At 40.1% G+C, this 27,830-nt stretch overlaps 1 protein-coding gene across 13 annotated transcripts in view; it reads right to left on the minus strand.

Annotated features, from left to right (window-relative positions):
• ASPH (aspartate beta-hydroxylase) overlaps nt 1-27,830 on the minus strand; it is a 223,489-nt gene that overhangs the window by 80,598 nt on the left and 115,061 nt on the right. For all 13 annotated transcript variants that reach the window (XM_073229585.1, XM_073229578.1, XM_073229576.1 and 10 more), the window contains 2 exons: nt 6,522-6,607; nt 597-683 (listed from right to left, as the gene is read on the minus strand). In XM_073229585.1, the coding sequence (XP_073085686.1) occupies nt 597-683; nt 6,522-6,607 (173 nt within the window). The remainder of the gene's footprint in view (nt 1-596; nt 684-6,521; nt 6,608-27,830) is intronic.

A 27,830-nucleotide genomic window follows, 5' to 3' on the forward strand; every position in this document is an offset into this window, starting at 1 on the left:
GGGTATTCATTATGATCACCCCAGGACCTAAAAGGGTATGTGGCATACAGTGGGTTTATGCAACTACAGATGAACATAGGAAAGCTTCATGAAGATGGAGAAAGTCAGACAAGAAAGAGATGGAGGGAGTGGGAGAAGGTGGCCGGCAAGAAATGAATCCAGTGAAGGAGACTACAGAGAAAACAAAGTACACTCCACTTTATATTTCAAAAAAGTCTTTCCTAAGCATACTTAAAACCTTCGTTATAAAAGTGAGGCTCTTAAAGCTCTGAAGAGCCTACAGTGAGAGCCATGTGGTGGGTCTTTCTAGATGGGGGCTCTGAGGGTCAGAGGAGATCAGTGACCAGAGTGTTAGTCTTTATATTCTTCTCAAAATATAGAAGAGAAGTCATATGGACCAGAAAAATGTTACTATACACAAAAGCAATTGTCTTACTTTAAACAGTTTTTCTTGCTTGAGTTGAGGCATATGCATGAGGAACTGACTCTGTATATAAGTTAGAAAGGAAAAGGAAAATGCAAATAGTGGGAAATCCAATTACAGAGAACACAGGAACATCAGAGAGAGCTTTCCAGGCAGAAGGGTTTCAGAGTACCTGTGCCTTCCCGTATCTCGCCCGTGGACTCTGAGGGTATTTGCGAACCAGTTCTTCAAATGCATTTACTGCTTCCTCGACTTTTCCCTGTGAGGAGGAGGCAATTGTATAAATACAATAAATTCAAATGCATAATGTTGTTTCAATATGGTTATTTAACGTTCACCAAGTAATTTTGTCAAGATTTTCTGGACTCCATTCTGAGTTTAAAGGCAGTTCTATCTAAGGTTTTAAAAAATTAGCTGTATTATGGCAAACATAAAACTAGGAATGAACATAAATACACTTAAGTTTTTAAAACCCAGAAACTTGACAGATGATGCAATAAGTCTTTGTGAGAGAAATTGCACCGTTCTCTATATGTACAGTTCCTATATGCATTCTTAAAGTATTTAAGTTGAAGTTGGTGGAAAAATATTGCTGGCAGCCAGAATGTCTTGAAGTCTTCCCCAAAAAGACTGAAGAACCCGTTAAGACGGTGGAGAATAAACACGTGGGATGAGAGGTCCAGGTGGCCATGGTCCCTGAGCATCACCCGCTCATTTGGCTCAACTGGTTACTGGAGTGCCTCACGGCCTCTGTGTCATGTAACCCTCCCCAAAACTCACGTGGGTCCTAAGAAGATAGTCCGAGCACCTTTGAAAGGTCTCTGACCACCACTGCACGAAAAGAAACAGAGGATGTGTGACAGGCAGGCCTGGTGAGGATCTTGTGGGTGAGGAACCCTCTTCCACCTCATCCATCCAGCATCACTCCACAGGGTGAGACAAACATCTCTTGGTTTCTAATGGATGCTGGCAGGTCCAGCAACTTCGAAACAACGGGATAGAACAGGTTTTCCTGAGCTGAACTTTCGCAAGCACTGGGGCTCCCTGTAAGTTGGCAAATCCACTCACCCCACCTGTAAAAGCAAGCTCCCTGTGGTCAGTAGGCTTTGACCTTCACTGGGAATTTTCACACAACAAAGGTCACCTCACGAAGGTGCTGTGCGAAGCTGCCTGGACATACCACTCACTGTTACACCTCCTTCTGACTTGACGAAATAGTGAGGAATCAGGCAAGAACTATCTTGAAATTCCTTAAAGCCATTCCTTTAGGTAGATTCCACTGAAGGAGGGCTGCTTCTCCCTCTCCCACGCCCATAAGGGCCAAGGGGCTGGTGGGAAACACACTCACAGTGTAGTGGCTTTGGAGCCATACCGACTGGTCAGTCTGGGCCCCACCACTTAGGATGTGTTCACTCACGGCAAGTTACTTATGACCTTGTCTTGGGTGTCTCATCTGTGAAATGGGCACTTTGAGGGCATTCAGCTACCTGGGGGGCTGCTGTGAAGGTTACATCTGAGAACAAACATAAAGTGCTTGTAGACACTGCTGAGAACACAGAAAGCACTGAACGGTGCTAGCTCTGGTTATTATTACCAGATAGGTGGGATGTGTGTGCCAGCACATGCTAATGTGGCCTATCCCAGGGAAGTCTCTTCCCTGACAGATGGGCAGGTTAATGCAAAGAGAATGAGGACTTGGATGTAGGGAGAAATCAAGCTGGGAACACATTCTCTAAGTCATACTTACTGTCAGAAAACATTGTTTCACTTTTTAAAATATGCTGTCCCTCTCACAATATTTTCTTAAGGATTTTAAAAGGCAGTTTCAGATTTACAGTGAGATTGAAAGTACAGGGGTTTCACATATACCCCTACCCCCCATACACAGAGCTTCCCCCGCCATCAATATCCTGCCCTGAAGGGTACATATGTTACAACTGCCACTCCGACAGTAACACATCATAATCACTCAAAGTCCCAGGGTTTGCCTAGGGGCCACGCTGGGTGTTGTACATTCTGTGGGTTTGGATAGATGTATAATGACATGCATCCACCATTACAGTGTCATGAGGAGCAGTTTCACTCCCTAAAAGTCCTCTGTGCTATTCATCCCTCCCCCGGCCCCCACTCACCCCTGGGAACCACTGATCTTTTTACTGTCTCCATAGTTGTGCCTTTTCCAGAATGTCATATAGTTGGAACCAAACAGTATGCAGTCTTTTCCAACTGGCTTAATAATATGCATTTAAGGTTCCTCCATGTTTTTCCGTGTCTTGATAGCTCATTTCTTTTTAGCTGCTATAAACATCCATGTGCAGGTTTCTGTGTGGACATAAGTTTTTAACTCCTGTGGTAAACACCAAGGAGTGGGATTTCTGGATCACATGGTAAGAGTATGTTTAATTTTGTAAGAAACCACCAAGCTGTCTTCCACAGTGGCTGCACCACTTTGCATCCCCCAGCAGCAAATGAGAACTCCTCTTGCTCCAGGGCCCTGCCATTGGTTTTTGTCAGTGATCCGGAATTTAGTCATTCTAGTAGGTGTGCAGCAGTATCTTCCTGTTCTAATTTGCATCTCCCTGAGGACATATGATGTGGACCATCTTTTCACAGGCTTATTTGCCATCTGTATATCTTCCTGGGTGATGTGTCTTGTCAAAGTCTTTGGCTTTTTTAAAAATTGGAATGCTTGTTTTCTTACTGTTGAGTTTTAAGAGCTCTTTGTATATTTTGGATAACAGTGTTTAATACCACTTTTGGTTTCTTCTGTGAATGATATTAAGGGATGAAGAATTCATGCTAAATATCTTTCTCTGGGTGACTTTGTTCTAAGTATCCTGTGTTACTTTCCCATGGCTGCTGTAACGCATCACCACAAGCTAGTTGGCTGAAAGCAACAGAAATTAATTCTCTCATAGTGCTGGAGAACAGATGCCTAAAATCAGTTTTGCTGGGCTGAAATCAAAGTGTCAGCAGGGCTGTATTTCCTTTGTAGACCTTTCCTCTTCCGTCTGTGTCAATTCTCCATTTGCCTCTCTTGTAAGGACACATTTGGGGCCTTTGATGGTCAATTTTATGTGTCAAACTCGACTGGGCTAAGGGATGCCCAGAAAGCTGTTAGGCACATTATTTCTAGGTGTGTCCACAAAGGTGTCTCCAGGAGAGACTAACATTTGACTCAGTAGACCAAATAAAGAAGATTGCTCTTACGACTTTGGAAATATGCATTTGACTGTATTCAGGGCCCAGTGGGATAACCCAGGATAATCTGCCCACCTCCAGATCCTTTACTTAATTATATCTTTCACCAAATACAGTAACATTTACAGGTTCCAGGGTTAGGTCACAGATATCTTTTGAGGGACCATTTTTAGCCTTATGCTTTATGCAATAGAAATTGCAAATGTTGATGCTATTTTTGTGAAAATCATGCATGCATCATTACCAGATCTAAACATAGAAATAACAATATTCATAACAAATATGCTGAAGTATTACATTACTGCTTGATGCTCCCTTAGTTGGCCATCAATAATGGGTTATTTTGGCTCTGGCCTAAGCATGCTTTGGCTCCCCTGAAGACAGAGGCCTTCCTCAGGGACTGTCAGCCCTGCTCCACCTCAGCTGTCTGACAAAGTATAGGTGTTTGCACTTAGTCTGAAAGAATTTCCCTTCCCCACGTTCTTACTAGTGAGTATAGCTCCTGACACTATTATGCAATTCTTACTAAGAAACTCAACTGCAAGATACAATGCTTGTAGACAACTGTCTGAAAAGCATCTGTTCTTAAATACAGCTTATATTTTATGATAGGGCCAAGACAGGCAGTTGGAGAGTCATGTACTTGGGCCCCACTGCTCTGGCACAAAGCCAGCGGGCTGCACTGAAGGACATTAAGACCCACCCCTGCAGATGTACTGTAGGATCTGCTGGTGTGGATGCTGGGGAGGGAGCTGTACCATCCCTCAGTGCCCCCTTATAAAGATCTAGAGCAGGACATTTCTCTCTGGACTCCATACAGCACAGCTATTCTGATGAACTCTATTAATCTTCTGGTGTGAACATACCCACTTTGTTCTGCTATGATTTACTTCATTCCCAGCACCATTTAGGGCTTGTGGTGCAAACTTTTGTGTGTTGACTTTATTCTGGCTTTAAGTTTTCTCTTCTTTTTTTTTTTTTTCCACTTGTAACACAATAATAATAAATGATTCCAACAACTAAATGAACATTTCATTGTATCATTTCAAAGCCTTTTTCTAGGGGCAAGGAGGAGTTTGAAACAATACATACTATTTTATAAAAACAGATGACTGCCATGTGATCTGATTCACACATTTTTGAAGGGAAGAGAAAATGACCTCACACTTTTCCTGTAGCTCAATCCATGAAGCTCAGCCGTGAACTGCGACTGGAGCCCCTGCCCAGAGCATGCCTGAGCTCAGCCTCAGCTACTCCTGCATAGCTGGTTGCATCACTTGAAAATACCAGCCATAAAAACAACCCTAAAGCACTTCATTATGCTGACGACTCACTCAATAATACGGCTCCCTGTTGTTTCAGAAGCAAGAATTGCCCATGTGGCTATTTTTCCTCCTTTATTTATTCTGTTAGAGATTCAGGATGTTCCTTGAGGAAAGCATCATAATTTCTCCAAATAAGCAAAAACCAGAGAAAACCCCGTGGACTGTTCCTGCACTTTTATGTCCCACTGACTTATATGTCCCTGGATAACTGAGCCCTTCTTTACCATTCATTATAATTACATAAAAATCCTTCTCTAAAGCTGTTCGTTGGTTCCTCATCCCAAGTCACCTGTAAAATAGGCAACCCACATTTTCATGGCATTTAGTTCAGACAAAGTGGAGGGTTCCAAACAAAGTAATGAAAAAGGAAGATTCCCACTTCATTTCTATTAAGAAATGCACATTTCCTACAAAGAGTAGATGGCTTCATTTTATCAAGTTAAACAAGACAGACTCAGAAAATCATTCCATGTGGTTAAATTTGGGGACAGTGCTTCAAGATTCCCTGCAGTTATCACATTCCGAATGGCTGCTGAGGAGGGAAAGCCAGTTGTGGCATGATAACCTAGTCTAATGCCAGTTGCAGAGATGGCCATGCTCGCTGGTACATTTCCAATACATGGTGGAAGGGAAGCACAGTCTTTTCCCACTTTCATTTCTAACTGGGTGCTTTTTTCGTAGCTTGTTTACTTTTAGTCTCTTGTGCCTTTTTTTGCAATCAATGTCTATTTGATAAAAATGTGTAGTAGAGGAAAACTAACACTCATTACACTGGGTCTAATTCAAGTACAGAAAAATCCATGAAAGACAAATAGATGATTAAATGAAGATGTCATCAAATACATTATAATAAATATTTAGCCTGATAATTAGATGAAAAAGACAAAATTAAGAGAACAAATAACTTCAATCTAGTGTCAATTCATATGTTTTTTTAAATAAAACTGCAATATCTACAAATGCAAATATATTTCAAATGAACTGACTGACAATACAGTAAGCATAAAATAGTCACCCTGAAAACTGGAAGTGCAAGGGAGTAACTCCATGTGAGGATAACACGAGCCTGATGGCATTTCACCTGAAAGTACCTATCCTAAGAGTACTGGGCTAATCTATTTTTCCTTTTGCATTGAGGTGCTATAAAATTGCAAACTTTCACTTGAATGGTACCTGACAGTGTTTATGCTTTTTTGGAAAAATAAATCTCATTTGATCTTCACAAAAACCAAGAAGAATACTTATTATCCTTATTTTTTAAAATAAGGAAACCGAGGTTCAGGATGATCAAGTGGTTTGCCTGAAGCCGCACAACTAGAAAGTGACAGCAGTGGCTGACTCCCAGGTTGGCTGACCCGAAGGTGAGTTCTATTCCTGTTTGGCCATACAGCTGCACCTGTTTTGATTTAATTCATTTCACACGGAATGATGATGTATCTGGGGAAATATCCACTCTATTCAAAGGCTGTTTCTCTTACATTAAAAAAAAAAACAAATAAAGAGTAATGCCTAAGTTTGTTTAACAACTAAACCACTGCACATTTCTGCGCAAAACAAAAATATCAACCTACCCTTTTACGGAGTTTTTCTGCAGCATCAAGTTCAGCTTTAATAGTCTTATCAAATTTATTTAAGAGTTTAGGCTTCTTTTTCTTAACTGAAAGAAAAAAGAGGTTTTTATTTTTTATTTTTTTGTCTAGAAATGGTTATTAAGAATAGTGATTTACAAGTAATGAGAAACCTAGTCTTGGTCCTGAACCTGTAGCTGCAGGAGCAAGCACTGCCCTGGCTAATCTCTCTCCCTCCCCCACCCGACACCCTCATATGACAGTCGGTCACTGCCAAGCCGCTGGGAGACAATGTGAACCTCAGACTCTCAAAGGCATTCTTGCAAGACTGGGTGGGCTGGTATCCTGCAACTCTCAGGGATATTGGCCTAGTTTTCAAATAAAGATGGTAGGAATGATTTCTAAACTCTTGGGATCAACTGCTTGGCTAAATCCAAAAAAGAACTTAAAATAATTTTTGACTTCATATAAGTTTCTGATCAGATAAAAATAAAAATGGGATGCTACTGTCAAGTCAAGTAAAATAGCATTTCTTAGTTTAGTTCTCAAGGCCCTTCCATTGGATCATGGACCTACCACTTCCAGCTATATTCCATACATCAGCCATACTGGACAACCCCATGTTCCCCAAATGAGCTTTACATTATTTCTGATGCTACTTTCCCCAAGTAAAATGGTCCATTCCTTATCAAAACATTCCCATCCTCAACAACTAGCTCAAACTACAATCAAAGTTTCTACAGACATCCATCTCTTAAGTGATCAGTTCTCCTTCCCCCACCCCCTTGAACGAAATCCACAGCACCCTGCACATCTCTCGTCTGCCCCTTCTCCCATATGACTCATGTTATGACCATTTGTGCACTTGGTCCTCTTCCAAACTATAAGCTCCTGTAGAGTGGCATCTTAGATGCAAAGTGAATCTATTCATGTTAACTTAGCATGAAGTCACATTGGCAGGTTGAGGGGCATGTCCTGCTGGCGCACACCTGGCAGTGCCTGAGGACTGGCCCATGCCCAGTGCTCTTGGAAGCCCAGAGCAAAGAACCCCTCTGAGGGCTCAGGGGAGTGATGAGGGTAAGTCAGATGTCCCAGATAGAGAAAGAGGTGGTGGAGGAGGCAGTGGGAGAGCAAGGAGTGAGAAGGGGGTCAGAAGAGAACCTCCACAATGTTCTGACACTAAACCTATGAATTCAATTGTCCCTGCTCGGTCACCAAGGAGGAGGGGCTCTCCTTCCTAAAGCTGCCCCTTCCCCACAGACACCCCCCCTCCACCTTTCACATCTCGCCTCCGCACTTGCCTGCTCTTTGAGCCCCTGTCACCATTTACTAGGGCTGAAGCCTCTGCCATTTAAAGCAAACCAACCATCCCACCGAGACAAACCTCAACCTCTCCTCCCCCACCTGCCCTCTGCTCTTCCCCTCCTCTCATGCCTGGCTTCCACTCAGCCCACAGTACTCTGGCCTCCTCGCCCCACACATGGGCAAAAGCAAATCTTGTGGAAGGAAGGGGAGCTCAGCAGTGAAGAGTCAGATGGCAGGTATCTGAGTCCCAGCTCTGTGACCTTAGCCGAGCTGGTAATAAACTTTCCTGACCCCCACTTTCCCAATCTGTAAAATGGAGGATAGTGTTTCTGAGAATTAACTCGGTACTGTACATGAGAAACAGCACAGTGCCTGGCATATACTCAGTGCTCTTCGTCTGAGAGCTGACAACGCCTATGGCCCTCTCTGCAAGGCCATCTGTTCCATTTACTTCCTATCCTACCAGACCCCTCTGCAGCAGCTGACACAGCTGACCTCCCTCCTTCCTGAGATGGTCCGTCTGCTTGGCTTCTGTGCTGCCCACTCCCCCAGTTCTCCTTATTCTCTGGCCTCTCCATTTCCTCCCCGTCTCTACAGGGGCTCCTGCCCTCTGCTGATCCCTGGAACACTGTGCTGTTCAGGCTCAGTCTTTAGCCCTCCCTCTAAAGTGCTTGAACTGTTTAATTTCAAAAGTGACCTGCAAATTAAATTGTGAGCTTTCTCTTGCATTACAAAAATAACAAACTAAGTGTCTATGATTTATGGCACAAATGCCTCAAGTTCAGTAGATCAGAAATGGAATCGTTATTGCTCACGAATCTATTCTTTCTCATAATTTTTACTATTTCAGAGCATGGCGCCATATTCCTCTGTTTGTTCAAATCACAAACCTGCTTAGAAATGGCAAGTAAAACAGGACAAAGAAGGAAGACTATCCAAACAAAGACTGAGTGGAATTGCTATTATTTTTTTAGCATTCACTCTGTGCCAGTCTCCACGTGGGGGCTGTACATCTATTTCCTTTTATTCTGGCAACTCCGAGACTCAGGGCATTTAACTTTACACTGGCATTTAACTGGCCACTGGAGTTCCAAAAGGGTTAGTCGCTTAACACCTCCCCTCTCTCATCTACATGGGAGGGAGGGAACACTTATTTCCCACTTAAATGGTTTCCAAAAGGAGGGAACTTTTCTAAACACGCTTAGCCTCTTGCACCTCCCCACAGGGGGCTGGTGTGACTTGTCTGATTCCTGAGTTGAGGGAAGAAACAAGCCTATGTAGCTCAGCACCCACCCCCGCCCCACCTGCCCCTTGTCTTCCTCCCCAGAGCTGACGCACATCCCACGGGGAGGCCCCCACGAGGAGAGCTGCTGCTGCTGGGGTGAGTGGGTATGTCTAATTCTGAGGCTCAATACGAATACTTATTATTATCTCATGCTCATCATGGCTTATCTAGGCCCCACCCTTCAAGTCAGCTCTCTTCAGTGGTAAAGTGACACTCCAAACACCCTTCCTTTATTTCATTCCTGGTGCATTTCTAAAATTGCTATGTTCTTTTGTTTGTTTATTCCACCCTTCTTTTCTCCCATCTCCAAACCCTCCAGCTCCCTATTGTTGAAACATAGAAGCCTCTAAAGCAGAGACTGAAAAAATAGTGAATAATGGGCATGTTCAACTACATGTCATTATATGTTAGTGTATGTGCTGAGGACATAGAAAATGAACTGACATTTGACTGCAATGTGGATTTACAGTGGGGAGAGTTAGTGTCTTGTCATCTCAGCATTGACTGAAGTCTCTCAATTGTTCACTTTGTTTTGCAGCAGTATCTGGCAGCAGAATGTCAGTGGGATCACGAAAGCCTGACATGCATATTAAATGTATATAAAGCCTAAGACAACTTTCCCAACTGTAGAAAACATAGATCTCTTCCTTCTTGTTCTGGGGTGGGGGTAGGGGCACATGCTGAGCTACAGAAACACTGGGTTCTCATGACTCCTGATGGACCAGGGAAACTCTCAGGTTCTCTGGGCCCCAGTTTACTCATCTACAGATGAATGACTTGGTCTGGTTCTCTTAAGATCTCTGAACTAGGAAATCCTGTGCTTCTATTTTCCAGTTGATTTATATCATGTTAATAATCTTTGGAAGTAGACCTAGAAGGTACTAGAATGGATTGTTAATGTTGAATATGAATTTTTTTAAGTGGTTCAGGAGGAAGCTGTTTATATTCTATTACATTGTATTTTTTTAAATCATTGCCATTACAAGGTATTTTATCCTTTTCCAAAACTACCAAGTAGGAAAAAAAGTACATTTTGGTTGCATTTCAGACCCTTAGTTCCCTTGCCATGCCGTGGCTGAAACATTACGTGGAAATAAAAAGGAAAATAAGGAACATAAAAGAATAATTACAGGTGTGAGAAAAGCACTAAAGATGCATAGATTATAAAGAAATCAATGTTGATCCTCTTTCATTTCCCCTTGGTCCACAGAAGATGTTTTTATATTACGGTGCACAGGGAATGAACCAGCAATGAAAAGACACAGAATCTCTGTATTACTCTACTTCCTAGGCCTGTTCCACTGAATAAAGTGATGAGAATTGTATGTCTGCCACATGGTAGATAGAAAAGCAACTTCCTAACCAGTCCCCGTACTTCCAGTCTGTCCATAGGCTCCACACTGTCCTGAGGATCCTTCTGTCCATTCTCTTAATGCTAAAAATACCCTTATGGATCCCCTGAACATACAAAATAAAAACTAATCCTATCCACAGGATGCCATCCTAGAGATCCTGTTCTAGTTACCTACTCAAGAGGAATGAAAACATACAGCCACACAAAGACTCGTGTGCACATGCAGTGCAGCACTGTTCCTATCAGCCAAAAAGTAGAGAAAATCCAAACACCCATCCCCTGGTGAATGGACAATCTGTGGTACTACGATACAAGGGAATCCTACTCAGCTGTAGCATAATGTATGCAACAAAATGGATCCATCTCAAATGCATTGTGTTAGAAAGAGGCCAAATTCAAAAGGGTACTGCTTGGATGATTCCTTTAGATGGCATTTTGGAAAAAGAAAAACTATAGGAAAAGAAAATAGGTAAGTGGTTCCTGAGGCTGGGGATAATGAAAGGGTTGGACAAGAAAGGGTATGAGACAATTGGGGATTAGTATCTGAGTTGTGGTAGACACACTGTATCTAGATGTCTATGCCTATGTCAACTCACGCCTGCATGCTTGGATACATGTGGTCTGGATTTACTTTATGGAAACTGCATGTCAATACTGACTCAACAGTTACAAGGAAGAGCCATGCCACATGCTGCTCCACGAAGACTCTTATTATAGGTATAACATTATGAAAAGCATTTGGGCATAAAACACTTTACTTTGAAAAACAAAATTGAACCTGGTTTTCAGCCCTCCTCCCACCATGAACCTATGGGGTGGTAATCGAAACTCAAGCATGCTTAAGAGGCTCCTCCCTGAACACACACACAAAAAGAAAACAAGCAAACAAAAGAGGCTTTTTTAGACCTAATTAGGCTCTCAATGACACCTACGTATTTTTCTTATTTAATACCCCAGCTACCTTATCTGCCCCTGACTGCCCATCTTCTTTGTCATCTCTTCAACACTCTAAAGCATTCTATTTTTTTTTTAATTAAAAAACATTTTTGACTACTCTTGAACTACACCAGAACACTGCCATCCTCAGTGTGTGACTGCACACAGTGGAGGAAGCCCTAGGATTTTGGGCTGACGGCAACCTTGTTCACTGACTTGTACATTCTTTCAGCTGTTTGTTAAAATGCCACTGTGTTCCAAGGATTGCGCTGGGTACTGGGAATTCAACAGAATTTTCTTCAAGAAGACTACTACAGTATTACTGGGAAGGCAGATGTTAATGGATAATCAACCTTCACAGGACCAAGGATAAGGGTGGGCCAGGAGTGGCTCTCATGTATTTGGGAGGAAGGAGAGGAGCTTCCTGCAGAAACTTAGAACTTAAGGGTACCCAGGTAGCATTCCCAGCAGAGGAAAGAGCATTTGTTTTGTAATTCAGTCTCAAATGGGAACTTGCACTTTCATCATTAGTTATTTTTCTTCTGAGCAAAAGGCTAAAAATTTCCTCTTCTTTAAATGCTAAGGTTTGGTGCCATATATGTGAATGCTCTTATTATAGGAGTCCATGCTTTCCAGAATTTTGGAAAGGTGAAGGTGTGTCCTCGGGCACAGACTGGATTTACTCCCTACATCTGAGGATGTGGCCTTAGGAATGCCGACCCTGCTTCAGAAGCCTAAAGTCCATGTTCAGTGAGTATAGGCTCTGTTGCCAGGATGTACACCCTTAACTATAACAGGACAGTGGCATAGCAAGAATGGGCTTTTGAAAACATGCGAAACACAAAGAGGACAATCGTAGCATTAACCAGGATGAGGGATTCTAGATGTACAGGAAGCCACGCTGTGAGGCATGCCTATGTTCTTGCCCAGAGCTGCCATTTTGCTTCTGATACAATTTTGTGTGGCTAACTAAGGACCTTAACTCTGAGAGACAGAATGGGAATTTCTCCCACCAACCTAAAATGCTGTATTTACTCAAGGGAAATAATGCACATCTTGAGCTGTTTCCCAGTTGTGTTTCCCTGAACCAGGTTTACTGCCTTTCACTGGCCCCAAGTCTCTATTTTCATCTCCTGTCACTTACCTGTATGTAAGGCAGTTTACATCTTTTATATAGTTTCTCACATATGGCATGAACTTGAAACTCCTATGACTTTACGCATGGTGTTTTCTTGTCTGTCTTTGTGTACTCCTATTTCCATCAAAGAATAGTCTGCATTTCAACTTTTAAGGCCTAGTTTAAATGGTATTTCCTCTATCAAATTATCAAAGAATCTTCATGCCAAAAAAACAAAAAACAAAACACTCTTCTCCTGGGCTCATGCAACCTGTTGTTTCTAGAAATAGTAGATTATTTCCAGCATTTAGCACATGGTCTGTCCTATAGAAAGACTCCAACAGATATTTCTGAACATATGAATGCATGCAAGCACTGAAGGAATCAAGACCTTCTGGAAGATAATAGGGCAATGTCAATTTGGAACTTGGGCATATCAGCTATTTAAAAAAAAAAATCAGAAAATTGTAAGCAACCAAGAAGAGAATGAACTGAGAGTACTGTGTGCTCTATAAAGGTCTAACCCAAAAAGTGTCATTGGAGAACAATGGAGAGGACAGAGGAGAAAAATAAGAACAAGATTTGTGCAAAATGATCCTCACTGAAGACTTTACGGAGCACACTGATATTTATTTCATATGTTTTACTCCATTTTAGTTTTTCAGTATATTTAGTAATTTAGAAAACAAATGACAGAATATTAGGCAGAACTAATATTAGGCAGAAGTAAGTTCATAGACTGCAAAGTCCAGCTAATTTTAGAACTTAAAAACTTCACAAAGCAGCTTGTTTTTCTGTTCCCAGTCACTACTTAATGCCTAATCAACTATTTGTGCATAATAGTAGTTGACGTTTATTGAGCACTTAGTCTGCTAGGCACGTGTGACTTACCTAGGCTGTGTAAACAAACTGTAAACAGTAGGAGTCAAGACTGGAGCTGAGGGTTGTCTTGCCTGTAATGTCTATGCTTTTTCACGTTCTTGCTATATCTGTGGCATCTGGCCCATAGTTCAGAAACTAGGATGCTCCCAAGGGCTGTGAGAGTGATGACACAGTAGAACTGAGCATACGTATTACAAAGCATAGAGGAAGTAGTGGCACTCAGAACTACTTGTCTCAAAGGATAAAGGGAGTTAATAAGCACAGTAGTTTCCCTTCCTTTTGAGTCTCAAAGACCCAGAATTTACACATTAGAGACACACTTGGCTTAAGTAGTAAATCACATGGTGTGGAGTCTTGAGGCCAGAGTGTGACCCTTAGTTCCGACATTCTTAGATATGTTAAACAAAATTCAAATGAGTACATTCTAAGATCTAATTGGCTTTATTAAGTGATTTGAGAATCAGGGAGCATCCCCTGTAGCAAGTAGAGAGATGCTCCCAGGAGTAGTATGAAATGGAAGGCTTTTAGAGAGGAAGTTATTAGCAGAAGAAATGAAGTGATTATTTCAGACAAAGTCACTCCAGTAGGGGGAAGAGCAGGGGGTCTTATCATGCAGGTGACCTCATCTTTTTGGGGGGTTTGGGGGAAGAAGGATCACATGACAGATTTCCTTATTGATTCTGACCAGAAAATTTCTGATAGACTGTTAGACTGCATTTCTGGAAGAGGCTGAAACTGCAGTTAGGCTAGGCATTAAGCCCTGGTTTGATAACCTGGCCCAGGACAAGTGACTCACTTTTAGGCCTGTGACTTTCTCATTTTGCTTCCACGAAATGGGGATAGTATCTGACCCACTCCTACCAATCATACAGAAACATCTTTATACTTACTTCTATCTGTACTTTATTTTCACTTAATTTAAAATTCTGCTATTTAAATGGGAGATGTGTATTGTCAGAAAAGAAACAATGGACCCAAAATGGAGCTATAAGACCCTAGGACAGCAAACCAAGACTTAATTGCAATTTTGGCCTCTTCCAGAAATGTGACCTTTAAACAGTCAATCTGAAATTCCCAGATCAGCAATAGCAGGTAATCTGTATAATAAAGCCTCTGCCTTCCCCCTAAAAGATGACCTAGCCAGCTGGAACCAATTCTTTTCTTTCTTTGCCAGTAATTTCCTTGCCTCACCCTCCTGGCTATAAAGCCTTTTGTTTTGTACAAACTCAGAGCACCTGTCTACTTACTAGATGGGATGCTGTCAGATTCACAAATCGGTGGATAAAGTCAAACAGATTTTCAAACTTGGTTAAATTTTTGCTATTTTGTTATACCTTATTAACAAATGTTTGAGAAATTAATGTTTTTCTTTTAAGGATACCAGACTTGCTTTATGGTGAATTTCTCTGGTAGAGATTTGGGGCAACTAATAGTTTTGCCACACTGTATCTGTATATCCAGTTTGTATTTCCTGGTCAACAAAGGATTAAGGAGCTATGGGGCTGGCCACACTATACCTCTTTTTCCCACCAACTCCTACTGTATGTTGTAGTTCAGGGCTGGAGGGGGTTCCCAGCTCCAGGCAAGTTCACTCTGGAATTTTTGAGACCGAATAACAACAACAGAACATTGTGAGTACAAGGGCTTATACCAAGCTTCCTTCTCACAGAGGCAGGTCAAGTGCTGGAATGTCTGCCTCTATGGTATTTGCAATCCATCTCTGCCTCTGTCTCTGGGCAGAGCACTGGGCGGAGCTCTTTATATAGTTAATACTAACAGCAATGGCTCATTGCCAGTGGGTGTGTAAACATTAGCCTACAGCAGGCCAGTTACATCATCAAGTAGTTTAGGGTTAGGTGAGGATCCTGGCCATAGGAACCTCCATTTTCCCTACATTGTATTCAGGCAGAGTCACATAAAATAAAATATGAAAGTATGGGGGCCAAGGGCAGGCTGCCCCAAGATGTGCTACTTTGGACTGAAGATTATGTCAGAGCTGAAAACAGTCAAGGGCCCAAGACTTAGAAAGACACTTTAATCATGGCTGGCAATGCCCCCATCCCCTCTTCAAAATACATAAAAAAGTTTAGTTGGAGGAACCGCTCCAGGAGGAGAGCTCTTACCATAGATTATATTATACTGTGAACTAGGTGTGGCAGAGGGGGAGGAATGTGGCAAAGTCTGTCTCCCAGTGTTTCTGAGTGGCCCATTAAGCAACTGTTTACCAAACGTTTACTCTTTCAGAGTTCAGCGAATTGCTTCCCTTTACTTTTGAAATCCCAGATCCCTTCCCCCTTCTCCTTGGTTCAGAATGACATATATCCCTCATTTTCCCTGATTGTCTTTGGAATCTCATGTCAATGGAGTCCCCGTAGGTACATAATTAAACTTTGGGGCTTTTTTTCCTGTTAATCTGTCTCATGGCAATTTGATTTTTTGACCAGCTATAAGAACCATGAAGGGTAGAAGAATATTAGTTCTCCTCAAAAAAGATTAATGTTTGTCATAGGTATCCAAAAGTGTGATTTGATGAAAAATAACGTGAAAAGAAAATTGATTTAAAGGAAGGAAAAGTAGGCCAGAATGAGATATTAAAGAAAAATGTGTTCTACATCTATATCTGAGATTCAGCCTGAAGCTAAAATAATCATATCACATTATTGCAATATTATTTATGTTAATTAACAGTTAACCTAAGACAGACCCCACAACATATTTTAATCTTCCTATATTAAAATTGGAAGTTAATCTTGCTTTTCTTTTTAAAATCGACAATAGCTCAATATGAGGAAAAACCTCTCCTATGAATTTGTCTGGCAGTGAGATAAATCTATAAATTGAGGCAAATGATTAAAAACAAGGAAACTATAGAGCAAAACATTCAAGACTTCCAGAATCCAATGCTACATTTTTTAATGAAATTCTTTCTACTGGGTACAGGAAAGCAGGCCTATATCTAGCAGTCTTCCTCCACGACACAGGCAGGTGCCATGGGTAGGAGCCCTCAGTTCTTTTTTCTTCCATTTAAAACTGGGAATTGTGCAGGGTACTGAGGGGAAGCAAATTCTGCCATACCCCAAGACATGCTCTTTTGGCATACTAATGATTTTAATACAAGCTGGTTACTTTTAAGAAACTGCAGACAAAGGAGAAGTACTGAAAGCAGAGTAGAAGTTACTCTTTTTTAAGACACATCTATATTTATAAGGGGTGTCTCCCTGGCTGTACCAGCAAAAAGGGGATGACAGTTTCTTAATTTTTACAAAGGACAAGGCAGAGACTTAGATCTGCTAACAGCCTTCTTTTCCTGGTCACCTCCCATAATTGATTCCCTCTCCCAACATCTTTGTCTTTAGTTGAAGATGGTATTTAAGATGGTGGTTTGGCCATTTAGGAGTTACTCAGTTTTCCTGGGTCTCTCCAAGGATATAGGAAATACACATTTTATTAAACTTTTTCTCCTGTTAATCTACCTAATGTCAATTTAATTATTAGATCAGCCAAAGACCCTAGAAGGGAGAAGAGAAAACGTTTTTGCCTGTATTTATTGTCATGCTTTACACTGGGGTCTGAAATAAATGCTGTCATATTGGTAGGAATGTTAGGTAGAAAGATAGACATAAGCAGCTAGGGAAAGGGAAGATCAGGTTCAGGAAAAACTGCCCAGTTTGGGGGGTCCCACGTGAAGACTCTGTAGGAAGATAACTTCTTTGCCTACTGGGTCCAGGCTAACTAGGTCCCAACCAGTTCCCAATGTAGGTGAAGTAGAACAAAACCAAGACCCATCCAAACCATACCTTATCATAATCTCATTAAAACAAAATTGCGGTTTGCTCCCCCTACCCCCACACTGACCCCACCATGGGCTTTTCTGTGTGTATTTTGGGAAAAGACATGCTCACCAAGAGGAATGGGTTTATCACTAGAGCTGTCAATCAAATGCCCTCACCCTGTCAATAAAAGAAGTGCCTCGCAGCTAGGTTGTGATAAATATACCCTCCCCTAAAAGTTCAGGGCCTTCGTCTGCCTTGACTCTGGTCCGTTCCTCCCTTAGAGTGTATCCAAATAAAACTTTAACTCTGCTTCATTATTGTGTGTCTGCCTTTCAATTCTTTGCAGCAGTGACAAGAACTGACGAGAACAAACTCAGCCCACAACAGTATTAAGAGAGAGTCATGTTGCTTGTTGTTGACAAACCCAACCAGCAGACAGTCATAGACGGGCTTCTGGCAGGAGTCTTTGCATTACCACTGTAAGAAAGGAGAATTAATGTATTTGATCCAAAAAGAACCCTTCTGAGACTACTTCCTATACTGCTATCTACCACCACTGGGTAGTGCTGTACTTACTGGAGGACCACCCAGTTAGTACCCCACATGGTTCTGAAGAAGGTTGGTGTGCCTTCCTTTGTCTTCTGCAACTAAGGAACAATGGATTTTGGTTCTCAGACCAACTACAAACAAGCAAGGAGTTCGATATTCAAAACTTAACAGTTAACATAAATATTTTTCAGCTGAGAGACACTCAGTAGTTTAACACAGTAAACTTTAAATAAAGGGTAATTGTTCTCATCTTCCCCCTTTATTGAAATGATGTGGGATTCAACTGGGAGCATTCAATGGAGCTGGCAAGTATTCGAGTTTATTAAATGTAGTCTGCTGTCTCCCCATAGGGTTATTTTAATAAATTATACATCACTTCCCTTCTAGAGTAATAATCCTTTAACAGATGTGACCCCATATGTTAAACTGGAAATTTCAGAGATGCTAAGTGATGTGTTTTCTATACATAACAGAGACCCCTTCAGTGCCAAGGCAGTCCACAGGCTTACCAACAGCTGCTTCAGAGATGATGAATTTCATGTCCCTGTGCAAGGCTCCATGAGAGAATAGTCACCTTCTCCAAATTTTATTTTACATACAGTTCTAACAATCTTTATTTTCTGATTCACTTGCCCTTATTACAGGTAACAAATTAGCAGGAATGAGGATTGCTGGAATCAGATACACACTCAGCAGCAGAAAGTAAAAGCTGATAGACTGAAGTAAGAAAAACCACGAGACATGAACCCAGCTGAATAGCATTGCAATATCAGCCAAATTGTGTAGAAGTAAACAGTGCTGTACACTTCAACAGCCCTAAAAGGCACCTCTGCACAATAACTCATGTTCATTACAATAGGCATTACAGTCTCCAATCACCAAGAAAAGTCGTTATGTGCACATACAATTTAAAATGCAGAGATGTATAAAAAGTATTTTAGAAAAGTTTTTACCAAATTTTGTTAATATTGTTTAAATGGTGCTTAAAGATACTTGAAGTCATCTTGAAATATTTGTTTTTTTAATAAGATACTGGTTATCCAGGAATGTCAAATAAAACAATAATTTCAAGCCTGGCTGTACATCAACATTACCAGGGAAACCTTAAACAAAACAGACATTCCCAGGCACCATCAAAGAAGAATCATGGGGAGCTGGGTGGGCAGGTGGCAGGAGTGAGTGGGAAGACTTGAACTAAAAAAAGTTGTAGGTAATTCTGCTCTGCAACATATCAGGTTATCTAAATCTAAAGGTTAGTATGTATTATATGAATGAATAATTCATTTGTAAGCTTGGTTTCTAATGCTACCTTATTTTTATTTGAATGTTCAAATGTCAACAAGAGTCCTTATATTTGGTGTTTGTCAGCATTGACTGGTTTTGATTATTATATCTTTTAAAACAGAAGTAACAACTGATTTATATATTTTTTAGCTATTATCTGAGATTTCATCAAACCCAAGAGGAAATCTTTAAGTACAATGTGATCTGTGCAATGAGAGAAATTCTAAGAGTACCTTTAGAGTTTCTCCCGGTGTGATAAAAATGAAAACCTGGTATCACAGAATTTATTAATCTTGGTTTGTAGAAGTGCTGATGCACATGACAAAATGACCACAAACTTTCAACAATCAACCCACCCGTAAATGTCTATGTCTTCAGGGAATGAGAATAGTTGCATTTACACGGGCAATAGAATGATAAAGTGACAGATAAACTTTGTCTGCTATTTTAACAAATAGAAAAATATTTTAACAAAATAGAAAAAATAAGTATGTTTAAACAACCAGCTTTTCATTATAGACAAATGTTAATATAGATGAGTAACAGACACACAAACCTGTAATAATATATTGAAAAATAAAGCCATTACTTTTCTGAAATAGACCTAGTGGAAGTAACAATAAAGAAGAAGGGGATGTTATCTTCAAATACTAAGGTTGAAAGCATACTTTAAAAATGAAATAACATTTCTAAATATTTCCATTTTATATATGAAACAATGATTTGCAAGACATTAGAATCAGAGATGAAAGGGCAGTGATTCCTGAGAGAGTGGAATCAAATTTTTCAAAAATAGTGACAGAGAGAAAACTCTGCATGTAGACAGGGAGAATAGACATATTATAGCTACACACAAGGAAACAAAAACAGGGGTAATAGTATATTTCCTATTGGAAGACATGGAATGGAGAAGAGTACAGCAGTACTTTTAAATTACTGACAGAAAAAATTTCAATTGAGAATTCTATACCCAGCAAAAATATCTCTCAAAAGGAAGGAGAAATAAAGACATACAAAAAGTGAAAGAATTACCATCAAGTGGTCTGCACTACAAGATACACTAAACAACATCCTTCAGGCAGAAGAAAAATGCTAATAGATGGGCATATAGATCTACAAAAAGAAATATGAAAGGACTAGAAATGGTAACTACGTGGGTTAATTTAGGTTTTCTTTCTTATTATTTAAATCTCTTTAAAAGATAATTATTACAGATAAAGTAATTGTTTAAACAAAATAGTAACAATGTAGTATAGGCTTCAGAGAAAAAGTAAATGTATGATAATAATAGCACAAATTCAGAGGGGGGAAATAGAAGGATATTATTATAAGGTTCTATATAGTAAATGTGAGGTAGTGTAATATCACTTGAAGGTAGACTGTGATAATTTAAGGATGTATGTTATAAACTCCAAAAGAATCATTAAAGTAACAAAACAGTTATAGCTAATAATCTAAGAAAGGAGATAAAATGGAATCAAAGTTATTCAGTTATTCCAAAAGAAGGCAGGAAAAGAGAAAAAAGTCAAAGAGGTGTGACAGACAAAAATCATAAAGCAAGAAACAGATTTAAATCTAATAAAACATCACATTAAATATAAATATCCCAATGAAAAGCCAAAGACTTTCAGTTTCTCAATAAAATTGTATCTCATTAAAACAATTGCAATAAACATACAAAAACATAGCTATAATACTACAGTCATACCTAAAAAAAAAAAAAATCCTGTATATCGTAACTGGATACTTGCACTGGATAGTCAGTGTCTATATTTACCTAGTTTTCTTAGGAGTTTATATTTTTAGGGTTTGTTATTATGAAATGGAACCCAAACAAGATCCAAAGATTACAATTGGTTTTGTCTCCAACAAATGAGTTGGAATTTCCCACACAATCTTGTAAGCTATTAACTGCCCAATAAGTAATACTAAACAGAAGAGTGCCAAGAATATTTTATGACATCTGTTACTGTCTAATAGCTTATAGAAAAAAAAATCCAATCTAGAATCTATTCTGATCTGTTCATCTAAATTTCTCCATTGCATTAATTTGTTTATTATGGATTCTTCAGAGGAATGTGTATATCAGTTTTCAAACTATTTTGACAAACTTCTATGGAATACCTCACAAGGTATTATGCTGATTAGTGTAGGGGACACAAAGATGAACACATACAGTCCTACTATATATATCTTGAATGTTTTTATCTTCCTCCCCATCAAATCATATGTGAAATCCTAATCCCCAAGGTGACAGTATCTTAAGGTGGGGCCTTTGGGAGGTGACTGGGTTATGAGGACAGAGACCTCTTGAATGGGATTGCTGCTTTATAGAAGAGACACCACAGAACTCCCCAGTCCCTTCCAGTCTCATTGTGAGGACACAGTGAGAAGGCACCATCCATGAACCAGATACTCCACCTGACACCCAATCTGCCAGCACTTTGAGCCTGGACAGGCCAGTCTCCAGAACTGTGAGAAGTAAATTTCTGTTAAGTCATCCAGTTTATGGTTATTTCTGTTATAGCAGCTCGAAGGGACTAAGACAAATCTCTACCCTCAAATAACAGATATAGCAAGTGGGGTGAAAAAGTAAATTAATGATTAGAAAAGGTTGAAAATATCAGGCAAAATAAGAATCATAAAATACTGGGAACACAAACTTCTTTTTTGGGTATACTTCTAATTGGAACATTAAGTTAGCATTAAGGAGGGATGTGGTGTTTGAACTGAGTCTTGGAGCACAGATCTAATTTGGGATGAGGCAGAGGCAAGTAAAAAATATTCTAAAGAAAGGGGAAAGTAGGTAGTGGAAAGGTGCAAAAGGCAAGTTCAGGGATCTGTAAAAAGTCAGGTGGAACTGCACTGGTTTTGGGTAAGGAGGAGTGAGGGTCAAGGCCACCTGGGTGGTTTGGAGCTGGACTATGGAGTTCCTTGAACAACATTCTGAGTAATTTAAATTTTGTTCCACAGGCAATGTGGTATTATTGAGGGTTTTAATGAGTAACTGTAAATAACCTGTTCTTAAGAATTTTCTCTTGTCATGAGTATTATAAGGGAAAAGGCAAAGAGCAGAAGTAGGAGAGACTGCAAGAGTCAGAGGAGAAACTGCAGGAGCTGAGAGAATGGTCATGTAGGGACAGAGTTATATTCCTAGAAAAAGTGAATGACTACACTTTAGGGGACAAAAAGATTTGAACATAAAACACTTAGAAATGATCATATTGAACATAAAGTAAAAATGAAAATTGTAATTTATCAGTGAAACTGACATTTAAACTAATTTATTTTTACTTGAATAAAAATACACATTAATTTCACTATGTTTATAGATTATCCTGTTTCTGAACATAATGCATCACTGATCATACTGTCACTTAGAAAGTGGTGGCACTCTAAAACAACACGAATTATTGTCAGCCCAAAAGATATATGTTGTGATTCTCTTTGTGAATAATGTGCAGTTTATTTTTATGCAACACACACCACATGTTTTGGGTTTTAACAGATGGCAAACTCTTTTTACCAGGGTTTTAAACTTGCATACTGGGAATGAAAACTATTTATATAGTAAACGCTTTAGCTGATCCTATCTTTGGAAAAGTTTAATTAAAGAATGAGATAATGATAGCACAATCAAGCAGACTCATGGGAGGAAGGAGGAACTGCTTCCTTGCTGAATATATTATTTTACCCCAGCATTTTAAAGCATCCATGGAAATTAATGGCACTGTTGGGTTTTACAATAAATCCCTTAAGCATTTAGCTTTTTCGGTGAGCTGTTTAAAAACCCAGTGTTAATAAAGCTTTAATACCCAAGGTGAATGGAAAACATAACTTACTCTTTAATGAGATGCCACTACAAGCATTCCTCAAACAGCTCTCCAATATTCTCACACCTTATTCAGCTTGTAGATGTTCATTTTCTAGATAACAATACTTTCTAGAGGAACATTCCTGAAGAATCAGTATTTTCCTCTTGCACTTAAGACATTACGTATATTGGGATGCCTGAGGACTAAGTTTATCACATTCATCATGAGCCACTTAGGAAGGGGATGCATACAAATAAAGTTTTAAACTGGACTTGGGAATCACATACACTGTATATAAAATAATAGGAGAGAAAGTAATGATGATAGTTGCTCATATCCATCTAGCACAACACCAGCAACAAGTGAAATGGTCATCTGACCCACACAAAAACTGCAGGGGAGCCAGGAGAATCACGTCTATGTTTTACACACAGAAAAAGAAAAGCCAAGAAAGGCTAACAGAGTTATTCAAGACCAAATTGCAAATAAGTTCAAGATCAAATGGCAGATGAGAATTGGTGGAGCTGATACTGAAACTCCTGGTAAAGGATCCCTTTCACTGTACTACAATTTTCTAGTTTGACCAAGTGAATTCACAAAGAATTTAAATACCTACAAGGAAATGTTCATGAATAGAAAAAAAATGATGGCTACTGCAAAGGCTAACGTAGGCTGAACAATACTCCCATCTTCAAATTTCTTGTAATGTTATTATGGGGCTCAACCTCCAAACACCACATTCAGACACATCCTTCAATCCAAAATCAAAACAAGTCAAACCAAAAACTCAGTCTAAGGTGACTGAGAGCAGAAACACCTTATGCGTATCTCCATGTGCCCAATGTATCACTCCAGCACCAATGAACTAGGTGTGTTTGATACGATTAATTTAAAATGCAACTTAAAAATATTCCTCATTTTTTTCTTTCTTTCTAACAAGATTCTTCACTCGTGTTTTATAGTCACAGGGAAATACTCCAGGACGTGCACTGTTGAGCGATTATCATACTTCTCAGGGGGTAAAAGACAATCTGCCTCTGGCCCCCTTCCTCGGCAAGTGCAGAGGTATGCAATTAATGGCACAACAACACGTGCCCTGCTGAGTCCTATACTGCTTGACTCTCGTGACTGTCTGCAAGTGCCATGAAAAAACATACTGCAGAGAAATGCACATGGGGTTCAAGGCAGCAGTTAAAAAGCAAGATGTGGTACGAATCAAAGTGACAAGGCACAGAAATAAAAAGCTCACCCAAGTTCATTGGTTTTATGTTGAAGCTATAATTTGTAATTAATGCTACTTCCACCCTATGACTAGCTGAATGACATTACTAACAACATCACTAATATGGTGGTATAAATGCACAAAGAAGCCAGTGATCCCTGAGGGAGAGGAGCCAGATTTCAATTAAGCATAAAAATCAAGGTTATTACCTGAAACACACCTTTATCAAACCTTGGCTTTTATGTAAAGGATACCAATTAGAGGCATCATGTTGTATAAACAGATGTCATCCATCTTTATTTCACATTTAGTTTTGAGACTGCTTCACACAACTTGAGCAGAGTTGATATTATAATCATGGTAGCTAACAACCCCTGAAAGCTCCAGGTAAGTTAAACACAGACGTACATATATATTCCTAGAAGAAGAAGGCTCTAATTAAATTTATTACTTGAGATGGGAAAGGAACAAATAGGAGAAGGTATCATCAACAGTATTAAAGAACCAAAGGAGAGACAGTGTAAAAATCACTTGATATTGCATGATAAAAATGCATTATGGTAGTTTTCCCCAAAAGTGGTAGTTATCAAGAATTTTGAGACAGGACTCTAATCAATTTAAACTGTTTTTATAGAAGGATGCCCCATGACACCTTCTTAGTACAGCTCTTGGGAATAGTTAACAAACACAGAAACAACTAGAAGCTGTTTTGCATATCATCCCTCATCCCTGCCATTAAAATAATTAAGGATCTGAATTTCCAGGTTTGTGCAAAGAGAATTCCATGGACACAGTCCTTGTTCACTACTTGAGGATCAGCTCAACTACTGTCCCTCCCTGAGGACTTCAGCTCCTGGCCATCCCCGCCAGCAGCAAGTTATTCTCTCTTCCCTCCCACAACATTGTGCTCATTGCCTCTCCCTCCTTAGATTGTAGTTAATATACTAAGTTTTCAGGGCATTCCACGGAGCATGGCAAACAATGCAAGCTGAAATATTTGTTAAATTAATAAACCATCATCCCAGGGAGAAGCTGTTGTTCTTCTCCTCAGTCCCCTCACCCATTCTCTCAGAAGGGGCAACACCCAGAGGGATGGCTGAAGTCCCAGGACCTGGAGAGAGGCCATACCCTCACCCAAAACAAACAAATCCCGGGATAAGAAAGTGTGTTAGAATACACACAGTTCCTTCTCTTACTCTCCTCACCCACACGTGCTGACTTAAAAATTAACCCAAAAGCAAAAATCAGTGTTTTCTGATGCTACCATAACCAAAGAAACAAACATATTAATGGTTTGAAATGAGTTTAGAATTCGCAATATATTAGTTGCCACATATTTGCCTTTACTGATTATTATCTCTAGTAGTGCATAATCTGGAGAACATATGAAATAGATGCCTTTAATCACCTCAGTGATGTTTTCTTATTACTTTAATGATAGGAGTTTTAAAAAAAGTTCTCCCTGGTAACCCAAAAATGGGTCCACAGGTTTAAATGCTGAGCACCTTCTGTGTGTAAGGCACAGCCAGGCCCCCGACTATTAAAGAGCCCCTTCAAATTGGACTCAAATATTATCAAGAAATGATATCTGAGCCTGGGGGACCCAGTGAAAAATCTTAGTTAAGGTGGCCCTGGTACACAGATGGGTTGTGCCCCAGATCACCCCTTACCTGGCACTTCTCACAGCTGCACATTACTGTGCCCAGAGCTATGAATCAGTGGCAGGACCAGGCATTTCCCAGAAGCTCCCACGAGTGAGTCTAATAAGCAGACAGGGTTGAGAGATGCTGTATGATACACGGGTGCCTAAACAGAATCAACCTGCACTTGGGGGCATCACTGGTTTCAAAAGCAGCTAATTATCCATATATTAGCTTCACAATTCTAGATGGAGGGCCAGAGGAAAGTGGAAGATTCACAAAAGTGTCAAGGAAGCTGGTAAACCATGAGGGTTGCTGATGTCCACATGACCGGGTGCCCAGCTGCCATAGCCCTGACCAGCTCCTAAGCCATCCAAGGAAGGGCCAGTCATGGGGCTGTGGGGTATGCCGGGGCCTTCAGAGCAGTCCAATACCAGACCCTTTTCTAGATGGAAACAATTCTGTTAGCAAATGTCCTCCCACTCCCAGCTTTACTGGTAGGCTGTTCCCAAACCCTGGAGATCAGGGCTCCTCCCTGTTTCCAAGATACACCTGTGAGCTGCCTCCTGCCTGGCCTCTTGGGCATCATCTGCTGCTTGTGTCTACCTTTCTGTCCCATTCTTAAGTGTGTCTCTGACCCCAGCGACTCCCACCTGGCCCTATGCCACTGTTCACCAGGCTCAGTGACAGCTGAGGACTACAGGATCCAAGTAGATGAGAGCAAGAAGAGCATTCCAGCAAAGGCTCAAAGCCCAAGGGATATTTATTTCATGGTATTAGGGATATGTAAGGAGACTGACTTCCTCGGCAGAATATAATAAAATCACCCAAACTGAAACAGAGAATTTCATTTACTTTCATGATCAATACTTTCTATTGTCAACATATATTTGATTTTTAAGTGAAAAAACATAAACACCTTGCAAGAATTACCTCTGTAAATGCTGGTGAAATCTACCATTGTATCAGAAGAACAAAAAACACTGTGCAGTACGGCACTGTAATCAGACTTAAGTAATTTTCAGGAGTGCACTTTTCAAACTCACGCACTCTCCAATTTGAAGTCTTATTTAGACAAGTGAATATATTCAACTACTGATAGCACAGACTTCTTATGGCACAGCTTTTGAAACCTTAATCTTAAACTTGCTTGGGCATACATGGAAAATATGTTAATCTTTAATTTGCTTGAGTATAAAAATAGACAATGTGTTAATACACAACAAAGTGGATCATTCTGATTTCAAGACAGGGTCACATTTCCCATCAATTAAAAGAAAATTTAGATGCTAATGATAGCTTTAAAACACAGTAATATTTGGGTATTTTCCTTAGGAAAACTTATTTTACTTTCTTGTTCACGTTGTCACAATCATTACAGAAATTAGCTTTGTAAAATGCTGAGTCCTCAATGGGATGCATTAGAATGGGATTTTAATAACAGAATTTGCTATTACTGTCCTGTGGTGTGTTCGACTAAAGAGGCACTCTGGTGGAAACAGGTGTACTGAATTATCATTGGTACTACAGAATGGTTAAATCATGAAATGAAAAATAAAAACAAAGCAAATGTGTATTTCAACATAGCTAAAAAGCTCTACTGCATTTGCAGAGACTGGTAATATATGCTGAGCTTATTTAAATCACTAAAATTGCTGTAATTAAACTTCTCTCTAAATCAGACTTGTATAAGAGTCAGAAATCTCCTATAATTAACTTATCTGTAGAAGTAATCAGACAATAACTGCTGGTGTATTTTAGGAACCACTAGAACGACCGTAGCTGTTGACTGTAATGACTATAATAACTCTGTAACAGCAGTTATCTCATAACCTCTTTTCACAGCTGCAAGGGTGGGAGGGAGATTGTTTTTTCACAGCTTTTCCCTGAGTTGGTTTAAGTGAGCTACTGCTACATTGCTCTTCTACAATATGGGAAAACTACCAAGGTGCAGTGGTGTGCCCTGAACTAACTGCCAGGCTGCACTACATCTAGGTGGGCTTTTGGAGCTAATAATGAGGGATATATATAGTGATTTAGGGACTGCTGAAGACAATGAGCCACAGCACCTCCCATGGGCAGCTAACAGACAGAGACCTACCTACACTAACCATGCAGTAATTAAGCCCTAGGCAGCGATGACTCGGTCC

This window comes from Manis javanica, chromosome 2, assembly GCF_040802235.1.
Source record: "Manis javanica isolate MJ-LG chromosome 2, MJ_LKY, whole genome shotgun sequence".
Classification (NCBI taxonomy): Eukaryota; Metazoa; Chordata; class Mammalia; order Pholidota; family Manidae; genus Manis; species Manis javanica.